Source organism: Trachypithecus francoisi, unplaced genomic scaffold, assembly GCF_009764315.1.
Source record: "Trachypithecus francoisi isolate TF-2019V2 unplaced genomic scaffold, Tfra_2.0 Lachesis_group15, whole genome shotgun sequence".
In the NCBI taxonomy this organism is placed as follows: domain Eukaryota; kingdom Metazoa; phylum Chordata; class Mammalia; order Primates; family Cercopithecidae; genus Trachypithecus; species Trachypithecus francoisi.
This window is the reverse complement of record NW_022681460.1, coordinates 79,825,708-79,839,883: the sequence shown is the minus strand read 5'-3', so window position 1 is coordinate 79,839,883 and position 14,176 is coordinate 79,825,708. Positions and strand designations below refer to the sequence as shown.

The window sequence follows — 14,176 nt, the reverse complement described above, 5'->3', positions numbered from 1 at the left end:
AAATATGTGTCCTAATTTTATTCTCTGAAGCAACAGACATATATATCTAATGTCCTCATTTGCAAGAAAGTCCTTTGCATATGGTTATCAGGGGTTCACTAAGTCTTGGATTCTTTCTCTCTGCACTGCCCCTTAAGTTTTGGCTTCGAGACTTTTTAAAGTTGTTTCCTGGTTGGCTAAAGCCCTTGTTAAAGGTGTTGCTGAAAATGAACACAACACTCCTGGTATTTGAGCCTAGGGTTTAGTTGATGTGGGTTGCTAACAGGAGACTTTTTTTTTTTTTTTTTGAGACAGGGTCTTGCTTTGCTGCCCAGGTTGGAATGCAATGGCACCATCATGGCTCACTACAGCCTTGACCACTGGGCTCAAGCCATCCTGCTGCCTTGACCTCTTGAGTAGCTGGGACCGCAGACACTTGTCACCACACCAGGTTAATGTTTTTGAATTTTAAGTAGAGACAGGGTCTTGTTAGTTGCCCAGGCTGGTCTCGAACTCCTGGGCTCAAGTGATCCTCCCGCCTCAGGCCTCCCAAAGTGCTAGAATTACAGGCTAGAATTACAGGCTGTGCCTACCCAAGAAACACCTTAATTATACTTAACTGTAATTCTGTTTATATGAATGTCTTACCTATACTTCTGTTTATATGTTTATACTCTTTTTTCTCCCAGAGGTTAAATATTTAAAGTTCCTCATTATGCCTGGACTACAGATGTTTCTACGTGAAGGTGTTGTTTCAATCTGTAATTTCACAATATTTTATTTTGGAAGCTGGTGGCTACAAGCTGGCAGGAAACATGGACCTTAGGAAAAGCAAACACATTCTATTTGCTAATGGTCACTAAGCGATTGTAACCAAGGCAAACTATTACAGAAAGGAATAATCAGCTGAAGTGTAAAGGCAGAGCATTTGAGAAATCCTAGCCCTTCTTCCCTGCATGCTAAAATCAGCAAACAGAGAAAAACTATTAGCTGCTTCTTAAAAAAGGGATTTGTTTACACTACTTAATTTTTATCAGTGGGACAGCCTGTTTGCCTGCCTGAGATCTTATTACTTATTAATGCATTATTACCTGTGAGTAAGAAAAAGGTGCTTGCATTTCAGAAGTTTGTGTGAATCATGTGTCCTCCTCATTTCCTACCAGGGTTCAGGTATTTGTTTATTTTGAATAATGACAGATCTCAGTAAAGCTAAGGTTTTAAGCTCATGCGCTTCTGCATAGAACCTAATCTGTCAACAGCTCTTTCCTGTTCAGAATTTTAGGCTTAGTAAAAAGTTTGCAAACTAAGAGTTTTTATAAACAGAATATGACCACTGATATACTTGTTTCTGAATTGCAAGGGAAAATGTATGACAGCTCTCATAATTTCAAATGCCTTGACCAATGTCACAAAGCTAATACTGATTATGGAACCCATGAGTATGACATTAAAATTCAGGGGCTTTGGGATTCCATTGTTGTTTTGCTTAATTAAATATACATACATTAGGGCATGTATACTATACATGCTCAGTCTAAAGAGGAATAACCAAAGGAAAACTCTTGTTTTCACCACCATTTAAGGAGACCATTACCAATTCCAATGTGACCTCTGTCCTTGGTTCCCAAGGGGGAATCACAATCTCAAACTTTTAATCATTTCCTTGTCTTACCACATATATATGTATCCCTAAACAATATAGTGTTTAGTTTTCTATGTTTGTGTATTTTATACAAGTGGAATTATGCTCTCTGTGTTCTTTTAGAAATCAATCGTTTTGCTCAATATTATGTTTGTGAGATTCATTCATGTTACCATGTGAAATTGTAGTTCATTTGCAAAGCTTCCTTATACTAAGCCTTTGTGTTCTTTTGCATATCAAATAAATGAATGATGCTTCTATGAACATTCTTATATGTGCTGTTTTTATTGTTTTATTTACTGAGCACTTATTTTGTGTCAGGCACTGTTTTTAAGCGCTTCAAATATATTGATTCATTTAAATCTCCTGCAGCCCTCTGAGGTATGTAAATTTATCATCCTCATTTCACTGATAAGGGAATTTAGACCAAAGAGGTTAAGTTGCCTGAGGTGACAAACCTAGAAAGCTACAGAGACCAAGCATCTCGGCTTCAAGAGTCTATCCTTGCAATCAATACACCATACTGATTCTTCTTTGGCTTATCAATCCCTCAATCAGTCAATTTGAAAAGTTCTAAGGTGTGTTTCCATTTGTCCATATATCCTTTTGTTAATCAAATGCTGGCAAATTCTTTTTAAAGCAACAAGTCAACAAATTTAATAGAGATCCAATACGCCACATCTCCTTTTTGGGGGCTTGGGGTTAAAATCTCTATCATTTTAAAATTTTCCTCTCATATCAAATATCCTGATGTTTTTGCATTTCAAATCAATTTCAGAATGGGAAAGAATGCACTTGCCTGAGAAGAAAGAATAATATGTAAATAATTTTAACTGTATGAGACCTTTAAGAGCAGTATCTAATTCATATGCCCCTCAAAAGTGAGTTCCAGGGACAGGCAAATGACCAATGGTGTTTATCCCCATCAGTGCTCATCTGTCTCAGTGGCCTGTGCATGAAAACATAAACATGAGCCATATGTCCATCTTCTGAGTTGGTAGAAAGCCTCCGAATACCACCGAATCCAGAAAATGACAGATTGAGAAATCTAAAGAGATTTGTTGGGGAGAGTAAGGGAGAAAATGCCTCATCTGCTCCCAGTGGTAGCAAACAGCCCGAGCTTCAGTTCCTTGGGACAGAAGGAGCCTCCACCCATCAACACAAGCACAACAGAAAGTACCGCCAAACAGCCTCACACAGCAGCCCTCACCCCCTCCCTCAAGGGAGTCTTGCATGTAGCGATGCTGAAAGAACCTAAACTCACTGGCATGAAAACCAGAAGTGAAAACCAAGGGGAAAATTTATTAAAGATTAAAACTAGTAGGACTGAAATTTTGCAGCCACCAAACAGGCCAAGGAGGCTGGAGGAACATCAGTCCTGCTGAGATGGTCAAAGTAATGGCCTACATGGCCAAGGGTGCCTTCAAGTACATGTCACTGAGGACCCAAGGCTTGGGAGAAGTGGTAATAGGAACTAAGCACAGAGAGTCTAACTCCAATAAGGGACGATACATGACCAGAATAGTCATCCATCCAGTTTGGAGAGGCAGTAATTTTCAGGAAATAGTGTTTTTGAGAGGTTCAGCTATGCTTAAAGGACTTACAGTATTTCCGGTTGCTGCTTGGCTAAATCTATTTTATTTTCATTTTAATTTTATTTTGAGATGGAGTCTTGCTCTGTTGCCCCAGCTGGAGTGCAGTGGTGCCATCTTGGCTCACTGAAACCTCCGCCTCCCAGGTTCAAGTGATTCTCCCGCCTCAGCCTCCTGAGTAGCTGGGATTCTAGGTACGTGCCACCACACCTGGCTAATTTTTGTATTTTTAGTACAGACGGGGTTTCACCATGTTGGCCAGGCTGATCTCAAACTCCTGACCTCAAGTGATCCGCCCACCTCAGCCTCCCAAAGTGCCGGGATTACAGGCGGAAGCCACCATGCCTGGTCTAAAACTGTTTTAAAGCATTATGTTTGGAAAAAATAATTCTCAATCTGTTGTTTCAAATGTTTTAGCTTGAATAAGGCTGGCGCATTATAAACTTAATCTGTAGTTAAAATCAGATAGTTACATATCTTTAAGTGAAAGGAACAAGTTATAAATGAATCCAATCTAATCCCCACTTTTGGCAAAAATATTTGCATACATGCCATGAAAATGTCCAGAAGTCCTGCACCAAGGTTTATGAACTGAGGCACTCCTGGCATTTTGGGCTGGAAAACTCTTTGTTATGGCAGGATATTTAGCAGTATTTATTCCTGGCATTGCCCCAAAGTTTGGGGACAAAACTTCCTCCAGTTGAGAATCATTTCTCTATTCAAATATGTTTATGGTGGTTAAATCTGGGTGAGAGTATTACGGGTAATTTTTCTTTCTTCCCCCATTTATTTCCAGTTATTCTACAATGAATATGTGTACATATATCTTAATATATGTCTTCTATAATAAAAATAAAAGCTATTATTAAAATACCCATAACCACAGCACTATTTATTTTAAAAATTATGGGTACATGCTTTTGAGCAAAATCTTTGAAAAACAGCTGTAGATAGAAGGTTTATGGAAGATATAATGTAGGGAATTAAAAAGGAAATAACGTTCTTCTAAGATAATTTAGCAAAAATTAATCTGCAAGATGTGGGGGTAGTAATGTGTGGGCCAGAAATAACTTGATTAATGACCCAGGGGTACCCATCCATGACAACCAATCCTCTGCTTAATGTTCTCATTAGATTTACCAAGCTGGCAGTCTTGTGTTCTGGGCTGTACAGTTTTTCTCTGCACTGACTTCCTTCCAGTTGGGCTCAGCATAGGGGCAGAGGGCACCAGATCTTTCCCACATTATGGGCTCCAGTGACAAGTTCACTTCCCTCACTTCCTTCTTGAGAGGAAGACGTGGCGCTACGTTTCACTCACTTTGTAGCGGTGGTATTTTCGTTCATCAGTTGTTTAGGATTGATGGGGTGTGGAAATGGAGCTGCTAATAGATGTTTTTTTATTTCTATTAGATAAGGAAAACTTAACTAATGTGCAAGTGGCATATAAAATCATGGGAATAACCAGGGATAGGATGAACAGTATAGTTTTCCCTTGGTATTCGTTGGGGATTGGTTCCAGGAACCCTGAGGATACCAAAAATCCACAGATGCTCAACTCCATGGTATAAAATGGTGTAGATAACCCACACAGATTCTCCCGTATACTTTCCATCATCTCTAGATTGCTTGTAATGCCCAACAGGCCTAGACATCACTTCATTTAAGTGCATTCAACGTAGCACTCAGTGTGATGCAAATTCAATGTTCACTTTTTGGAACTTTGTGGATTTCTTTTTTAACGAATATTTGATTTGCTATTGGTTGAATCCATGGATGCTGAACCCATAGATACAGAGGGCCAACTGTACTTGTCGGACTCTGAAACTTCAACTTCTCAGCTCCGCCTGAACCTCAGGCATAGAGATGGAATCTGAAGCAGACCAGAGGGTGGCTTCTCGGAGATGGTGAGGCCTGGCCACAGAAGGAACAGGATGCATGACAGCTGCCTCCCACACAGATATACCGCATCTAAGAAGATGTCACCACCCCCACGAGAAATATCTACTGTATGCTCATGTTTGAATGTGTGTGTATATCTATATAGATTCAATATATACATATTTTACAAAGAACTGAAGCAGCAAATTTAGAGAATGCTCAATATTTCTGACATGCTTGGAATAACAAGAGATGTAAAAGCAACTCAGAATTACATTCCCCTTTTACAAAGCCAGATAATGTGGCTGAACTACTGAAGGCTTTCAATCTGAGGGCACAAAGTAGGAAACAAATTACTATTTACTCTCCGGTAAGAAAAACAGAGTGAGACAAGGTCTGCCTTTGAATCACTATAGTTGTATGTCTAAATGGCGTTTCTTTCTGGCAGTTAGTAATGGGACCTGGCAGTTGATGATGATGGCAAACACTTAGGGAGCACTCACTATGTGCCCAGCACAGGTCTAAATACCTTCTATAGTCCAACTCTCTTCATCCTCAAAACAACCCTAAGGCAGCTCTTATTTCTATTGCACAGATGAGGACACCGAAGGACATATTAGGTGCTTAGAAAATATTTTGTGAATGGAATTAATAAGCAGAACTATCATCAATCACTTTATTTTTCTTTTGCTCTTAATAACAATTCATTCTTTCTCACTCTTGAACTACTTTTACAGTTAGTGTAATACATCTGTTCTTCAAAACCAGCAGAATCGTTTCTATAAAGATTGAGAATAACAGAACACTCTGATTAATATAATTACTCTCTAAATTAAACCATTAGATCTGAAACTGTTTGCATTTGTGGGCAATCACAAAAGGTCATGACCCCAGAATCCATCTCTCCTACCAGGGTTGTCTGCCTGTACCAAAATATCAATAAGGAAATATGGGTGATATCTGTTTTCTTGAAAGAGCATCAGTGGATTAGGAGTTCATGATTAAAACAAATATATATCAAGGCAAACCATATGAAGTTACTGGTTGTCAGATTAAAAGTAGCCAAATATCAACAATTATATATGGGTCAACTTAATAGATTTTGTCCCATTTCAAAGCAGTGTGACTGAAGAATTTAATTTTCTTAACAAGTGGTAAAGGAGATGGGAACAGTTACTGGAATTGAGCTAGAAAACTATTGTTTTATGGCATAGTTTAGTTCCCACAGTAAATTTTCTCAAATTTTAATAAACTCTCCCTTACATAGTCATTTAACTTATTTCTCTCGCATGTCCTATATTTACTTATGGGTTTTAATATTATAAGAATAGAGGATATTCATTCATAGATATTCCAAAGAGTCTTTGAACCACTGCCTATTCTAATGTTTAATATTACAATAGTAACACAGTGCTTTACAATAAGCCCCTACTAAATTATTGAGAGGACACTTTTCTGACTACAAAGAATACTCATTTATGTTTATACTCCAGAACTACTCATAAAGTATTAAAGATGGCCTCTTAAAGTAGCCAAGAGTGTGTGATATCATGAAGGTCTGTGCCTGATGTATTCACTCAAAATATGAATCATGATGATTAAATAGTTGAGGTTTGCAGATGTGACCAACTTACCACCAACCTGGTATATGTGCATGTTTTAAGTATCTCCTCCTGCTTGCAATAAACCCAATCTGATAAAGTGGTATTTATAAAATGAATGATCTTTGGGAAATATTTTTTACAGTGCTATGTACACATGGGAAGTACCCAGAAAATAACTGTACAAGTGTGCTTGTTCGAAAATAATGAACAAAGAGGCCAGAGTATACCCACCTGAATACATTCTGCACCCAGTCTGGCAAACATTTATTGACTGCTTTCTCTGCATAGAACAACCGGCCAGCCCCTGCACTCTAGGCACCCACCACCATCGTTAAGAGACCTGTGTGCATGAACCAATCAGACACGTGCTATGAGAATAGAGAAAAGAAATAAGCAATTCTCACAGACACTGACAAACTGGAAAAAACTTCTTTTATCCCAGGTACTTTATGGCTGGGATCAAAGGGGTGAATCACTTGTCTGCACAGTAGGGGTCTGGCAAAAGGAAGTGTTGGCATCAGTTTTCCATCTGCACATATAACCCCCATTCCTCCATGAATTGCATGAGATAGGTTTCATTTTCTCCTGGTGGCTTGTCTGGAGCCGGCTCCTCATAGAGCCTAGACAGAAGACCCTCCTCCCCGAGTCCATCCCCCTCAGAAGGCTCGCAGCCCTCTGAGTCCTGGTCGAAGCTGGACAGCGAAGGAATACACAGCCTGCCAGTTTGGGGGTCCCAGTCGACCAGGGTCGTCGATGGCTCTTCCTCTGGGCCCCCCTCTGAGTCTGTGTGCTCCCGCGTCAGGGGGTCTAAGTCTCGGAGCTGAGGGGTGTATGAGTACTGTAATGTCTGCCGGCCCAAGATTGCCAACGCTGCCTGTGACTCCAATAATGTTCCTTGTGTGGACACCTCCTCCTGCAACCTGAGCTCCTGCTCTTCAGGCCCTGCACAAATGTCAGTGGTTCTGACATCATATTCATATTCAATGACTGTTTTATCTGGGGGTATTGTTCTGCTAAGGGACTCTTGCTGGGTGAAGGAAGTACCTTCTGCGTCTTCTTCAGAATCACAAAAAATTTCCATCAAATGCGAAGCATACCCTAAATGTTTCACCTCCTCTTCCTCCTGAGGGGGCTTCAGGTTCCCGTTGGGCTGAGGATCATTAAGGCTGGATACATCACTGCTTTTTCCCAGTAAACTCATATCCTGATGAGAAATTTTAGAATCATCCGAGATATTGAGGGTGATAAAGTTAATCACGATTTTTTCAGCAGGCACAAAGAATCTTTTGTCAAATTCATTTCCATAAATCAAAATCTATAAAGAGAAAAGAGAATGGTTTTCACCTTTTCACTTTAGAGAGACATTAGAAACAGCTGTTAGGTAGAATATCTTGTCACCAGATAGTTTTAAAGACCTACTCTTACCAACTCATGTAAATGAAAGTTATGCTTGCAATATACAGAAAACCTCACTCACTGGGAGGCAAGAGACCCAAGACACACAGAAGATACATGGAAGTGAGAAGTGGTTCACTGGGTGGGTATTTCTCCAGTCCAGGGCTGGGGCTGGGGCGTTGGTGCCCCCTCTTGTAACCGGCAGGGGAGTTCTTCATTTCTTGACCTTTTTTACATTCTGTAAAGTCAGAATCTTAGCCACATGAAGAGTAGCAAAGACTGAATGTGGCAGAGTTTGTGACGTTGTTTTATGCATAGTTTGCTAAGTACTTGTTAATAAGCTGTGGTTACCTGGACTACCTGCCCTGTTTTTGGATATATTTGAAATGCGGACAGGCATGAGAACTGGATGTAGAAAGGGAGGGAAATATATGAGCAGGGATGGTTTTTACCCCTTATGCCGTTCTTATCATGCTATAATAGGGCCAAAAAAGGAAACTCTTCTGCCAGTTTATGGTAGACAGAGAAACTCTAAATCATGTCAGGGAAGCTCAGACGAGATTAAATTATTGCTGTGGGTACCGTGAAAGACACCTGTTTTCTAAGAGAGCATGAGTTACAATCCTCATTGTCACTCTACCATGTGATTTCATTTAACTTTAAAACAGAACCTCCAGCCTCATTCTTTTACAACATTTTAAGTTTCTAAAAAATCACAGGTGGTCAATTCTCCTGTTAATGTTCCTTCCAGAAAAGGTCTCCCAATGCCATTAGGAAGCCAACTCTGAAACCTGAATGCAGGCAGAATCATAGAAAAACTTATAAATGGAACTAACAGGAACCAAGGTATGTTATCATGTACACAGGAACACATCTTTTAATAGTTCCCAAGAAAATGGTTTTGATTGTTAAAAATATGCTCAGCCCTTCAGAACCCTTCAGTACATGGTCCCACCTCCGTGGGTTTAATTCTTTCTTCTTTCTTGCTTCTTTTACTGTGAAGGATTAAGTCCTGGCCATGTTCCTCCTAAGTGTGTTTCCATTCCATGTCTTTCTCTCTAACCTGATATCCCACTCTGGCCTGTTAGACTTGAATCTTCTCTCCCCTGGACAAAGCTACAGTTTCCTAGGTGCTTTTCTTGTTTCTAGTCTTACTCGGCTCCAAGTTGTCCTGGAACTAATATCTGGTTGGATCTAAACCTTGATACTGACTATGATGCTCCTAACCTAAAACCCTATGGAGATTTCTCTTTGCCGGTAGAATGAGGCTGAGCTCCTTAGAACAGCGCCTCAGTTCTCCTCTTACTTGGACCCACCACCCACTCCCCAGTCTCCTCTTCTTCTCTAGCTCCTCATCTGGAGCCTCCTGGTTTACGAATGTCATGCAGTTTCCACACATCCACCTTGCTGTTTCTCCTGCCTGCACTATGGATCCTAACTCCTACTCACCTCTCATAGCCAAGCCCTGGCATGAGAGCTGAGCTCCTGTGTAGGGTTTCAGGGCTCTCCTTGTACCCCTCGAGTTCCCAGTGCCTGCTATCATCTTAGCCTTCACGTATTATTTTGAAATTCTAGTCCCCAACTAGGCTTGAACTTCTAGAAGGGCAGGGCAGGGATCATGACTGAACTTATCTGTGGGACCTTGTAAAATCTGGTCATTAAATAGAAAATCTTTTCAAAGCTAAGGAAAAAGATTCTGTCAGTGAGCTAATCCAGAAAGCAGTTTTTTTTTTTTTTTTTTTGAGACAGTCTGTCACTCAGGCTGGAGTGTAGTGGCGCACTCTTGCCTCACCGCAATCTTGGCCTCCCAGGTTCAAGTGACTCGCCTGTCTCAGCCTCCTGAGTAGCTGGGAATATAGTCATGCATCACCACACCTAGCTAATTTTTGCATTTTTAGTAGAGATGGGGTTTCATGCTGTTGACCAGGCTGGTCTTGAACTCCTGACCTCAAGTGATCCAACTGCCTCAGCTTCCCACAGTGCTGGGATTACAGGCATGAGCCACCATGCCCAGCCCAGAAAGTGTTTTTTAATCCACCAGCTATTTAACTTTAATTTCACTCTGCCCTTAAAGGGAACTGAATCTGCTCTAGAACCTCCTCTTCTGTCCTCCTGGAGGTGTACTATTATAATAAAGATCCCTGCCACACTAAGCACTCACCAAATTTGCTGGGTGTTTCTCTTTGCCAACGTGGATATATCGGTAGATGGAATAGCCCATCACAGAAAAAAGAAACACAGTAACGGATACGGGCAGAACATACCAGAAGATGATTTTAGCTTTGAACTCTGATGATTGATCTGTTAAAAAAAAAGAAAAAAAAAGGTGGGAAGTTGGGGGAAGGGATTAGATAGTTGTGATTTGATGTGATGGGAAAAACTGACATCATTAAGCGGCTTCTGGGCAGATCACTTGCATTTGGGAACTCAGTTTTCTCATCTCTACGTTGAGAAGCTTAAGCTAAATGTTATAAGCGGTCTCAGAATTCTTACTCTCGCTGACAAGAGACAGTCTGAAGGAATCATCTGAACACACCTCAAATGTTTAAGAATACATCAATCATCCAAGTCAGCACATATTCCACCATCATATATCTGGCTATGAGATTCATGCGGGTTTCTATATTTGAAAGTAAGTGTATTTGAGATTCAAGTAACTCACAGAACTTCAAACAAACAACAAAACCCTCGAGTGAAGATCCCACTGAATTGCTCCACTTTTCCACGCCACATGTTTGACTCAATCTTTCTGCATGTTCACTGAAGGACATGAATGCATGGCATCACCTTTTATGTGAGTAGCAGAACCGTTCTTGCACTGCTTGACTGGACTTTCTGGGTAGGGCTGGAGCCTGGGGATGTGTGTAGTAGGGAGGTGGCTGGACAGGGTACAGTGCGAATGGCAGTTAACTCCCTTCCTGGGCCTGCTGTGCTGTAGGCTCATGATGAGTAAAAGTCTGCAGAGGAATGAAAATACCTGGGACATTGTTTTAATAAAAGTTTTAATAAAAGTGCTGGCCCACACCATTGATCAGACCATATAGCTGATGACTAGAGCTCATTGTGACTAACTTATACTTGTTAAGCCACTGTGGTATACTTGGAAGTTGTGATGGTATATTTTACATGTCTAGTTGGCTAGGCCACAGTACTCAGATATTTGGCTAAACATTATTCTAGAGCTTTCTGTGAAGGTTTATATTTTTACTTTTTTTTTTATTTTTGGGAGACTAACATTTCAATCAGTAGGTTTTTGAGTAAAGCAGATTACCATCTATAATGTGGGTGGGCCTCATCCAATCAACTGAAGACTTTAATAAAAAATATCTTGACGACCCTAAGGAACAGGGAATTCTGCCAGCAGACTACCTTTGGGTGCAAACTGCAAACATCAACTCTTCCATGGGTCTCCAGCCTGCCTATGCTACAAATTCGGACTTGCCAGACTCCACAATCCTATGAGTCAACGCCTTAAAATAAATCAATATTTCTAAACAAATAAATATATCGATATATGCATCTATATGTATTCGATTGGTTCTGTTTCTCTGGAGAATCCTGACTGATACAGCTGTAGGAAAAAGAGCAGCTTCAGCACAAATGACAAAAGTCCGAGTGTGCTCCTTACACACTAACAAAACCAGCAGGAGTGTGACCGGAGCATTCTAATCCAGGAGAATGTTGGATGCTCTTGATGCTTGGGCCCAAGAGAAAGCAGCAAAGTCACTATCTGGTTAACTATCCAGTTGAAAGCCTGGAAACAGATGTGTCATGGCTGATGAGGGTGGTCAACAAGAGCCGGTGGGAGAAGTCCCACATGTGGGCCTGTTACTCTGCATAATTCCCAAGGAGCACATTCACCACCAGCTTCCGCACAGAGACGTGCCAGTGCTGCAGTGCGGATGCTGCGGGTGTCAGAACTCCACCTGCCCTGCTTGTAGCCTATAACTCAGTCCAACCCTCTTAATACAATCCCTGGTCCCTGGATTGAGTCTGTCCTAATTGAAAAGAGTCATAACAATGACTGACAGCATTTAGTATACACTAATCCATGTTTACTACAACAAACCTAATAAACTGTATCTGTATTTTAGGGATGGGGGACTAGAGAGCAGAAATATGTTTTAAAAAATAGTTCCAATAGAGGTAATACTGATTATTCAGAAAGCAGGTCCTCACACCAGTGTGTTCGAAAGATATCTCTGGTGATCTAACAGCTGGGATAGCAGGGGTTCAGAACCAGAAATAGAGCCTAGTTACTCTGTTAATTTTTCTTTCTTTTTTTTTTTTTTTGAGACAGGGTTTCACTCTGTTGCCCAGGTTGGAGTGCAGTGGCACAATCACGGCTCACTGTAGCCTCTACTTCCCCAAGTGATCCTCCCATCTCAGCTTCCCAAGTAGCTTGGACTAAAGGTGTGTGCCACCATGCCTGGCTAATTTTTGTATTTTTAGTAGAGATGGGGGTTTCACCATGTTGCCCAGACTAGTCTCGAACTCCTGGGCTCAAGTAATCCTCCTGCCTTGGCCTCCCAAAGTGCTGGTATTATAGGCGTGAACCACTGCACGTGGCCACTTTTTTCATATTAGTGAGAAAGTGAGCTTCATCTGCTTACCAAGAAGTTTTGAATTCAACCTGCATTTCGTTGCTTTTGCTCCAATTGTGTTAATGATTTCCACTGGAAATTCATTCCCAGCAGCTGGCACTGATCAAGGTGTTAGTAAAGAGAGCACTTCTCCCAAATACAAATATGATTTCTTCAATATGCTTTGTTTTGCTTGGCATTTTAGTTTCATATATGGCAGAGACTCCATTGTAAAAGAAAAGCTATGATAAGCTATGATAAAGACAGAGAGTCAAGGGTAAAGCCTTGCACTTTTCATATGTACTCACAAAGTTCCCTTTCTTTACTTTGGGACAGTTTCATCTTGAAAGGTGGGAGGAGTGAGGGAAGAGGAAAGCAGGGGTTATGGATTCCTATTCATGGCTGGTGATACAGCCAAGGTGTGGAGTGGAGGTCGCGGGCTTTTGTCTCTAGCCCAGCTGTTTGGAAAAGAAGTGGAGGAATAATGGATGACGAGTCCTTCGATGCAGGCAAACTTTAGGATTTATTTTCTTTGAATGTTCAAGTTTTGAGTTCAAGTTCCTCTCACTCTGAAGGCAGAAAAATTAAACGAATGCCAAGCTCACAACTCTATGTCTCCGCATAGGAATGGGTATCTCTAATCACGGTTTCCTGGCAGCCCAGTGTAGAAAATGTGAGGAGGAGATAAATAAAAGGAAACAGAGAGAAGCAACTGTAAGGATAAGGAAGTGATCACTGATTTGCAGATCCCAGACCCTCACTCAGACAATTAGTGGCACTTGAACACAACTGGAAGCACCTATAATTAGTATTCCCCAGGGAAAGTAAAAAATACATTCTCCTTTACAGTGGTTTCAGAATAACACTTTGTTTCTAGCAATAAAATTGTCTGATGTTCTTGAAGACCACAGAACTTCTATTGATCAGAGTGGTTATGATTTTATTTTTTATTTTTTGAGACAAGATCTCACTCTGTTGCCCAAGCTGGAGTGCAGTGGTGCACCCATGGCTCACTGCAGCCTCTCCTGGGCTCAGCTGATCCTCCCACCTCAGCCTCCCGAGTAGCTAGGACTACAGGCATGCACTACCATGCCTGGTTGACTTTATTTTTTGTAGAGATGAGATCTCACTATGTTGCCCAGGCTGGTCTTAAACTCCTGGGCTCAAGCCATCCTTCCTCCTTGGCCTCCTAAAGTGCTGAGATTTCAGGTGTGGGCCACCATGCCCAGCCTGATTATGATTTTAAAGAAGAAACAAGGCATGTGTAAAAGTTCCTCATTGTTATTTCACAAGGCAGGTGGGCGAGGGACCATGGGAAGGTTGCTGGCTGTGGACACGGGACCCGTTTGAGTTCTCCGAGGGGGTGAGAACACTTCTGAACATTGGCCAAGCTCAGTGGCAGAGCCTCAGGCTGCTCCACGCATTTCTGGTGGTAGTTGCTTCTGCCTTTGCCTCAACCTGTTTCTGTTAGACGCGGATATTTCAAAACTTTGTCTAAACCAT

General features: G+C 41.2%; 1 protein-coding gene across 8 annotated transcripts in view; it reads right to left on the bottom strand.

Annotated features, from left to right (window-relative positions):
• Window positions 1-5,753: 5,753 nt before the first annotated feature.
• IL20RA (interleukin 20 receptor subunit alpha) overlaps window positions 5,754-14,176 on the bottom strand; it is a 42,727-nt gene continuing 34,304 nt past the window's right edge. For all 8 annotated transcript variants that reach the window (XM_033235339.1, XM_033235341.1, XM_033235345.1 and 5 more), the window contains 2 exons: window positions 10,252-10,391; window positions 5,754-8,010 (listed from right to left, as the gene is read on the bottom strand). In XM_033235339.1, the coding sequence (XP_033091230.1) occupies window positions 7,213-8,010; window positions 10,252-10,391 (938 nt within the window). In that variant the 3' untranslated portion in view covers window positions 5,754-7,212. The remainder of the gene's footprint in view (window positions 8,011-10,251; window positions 10,392-14,176) is intronic.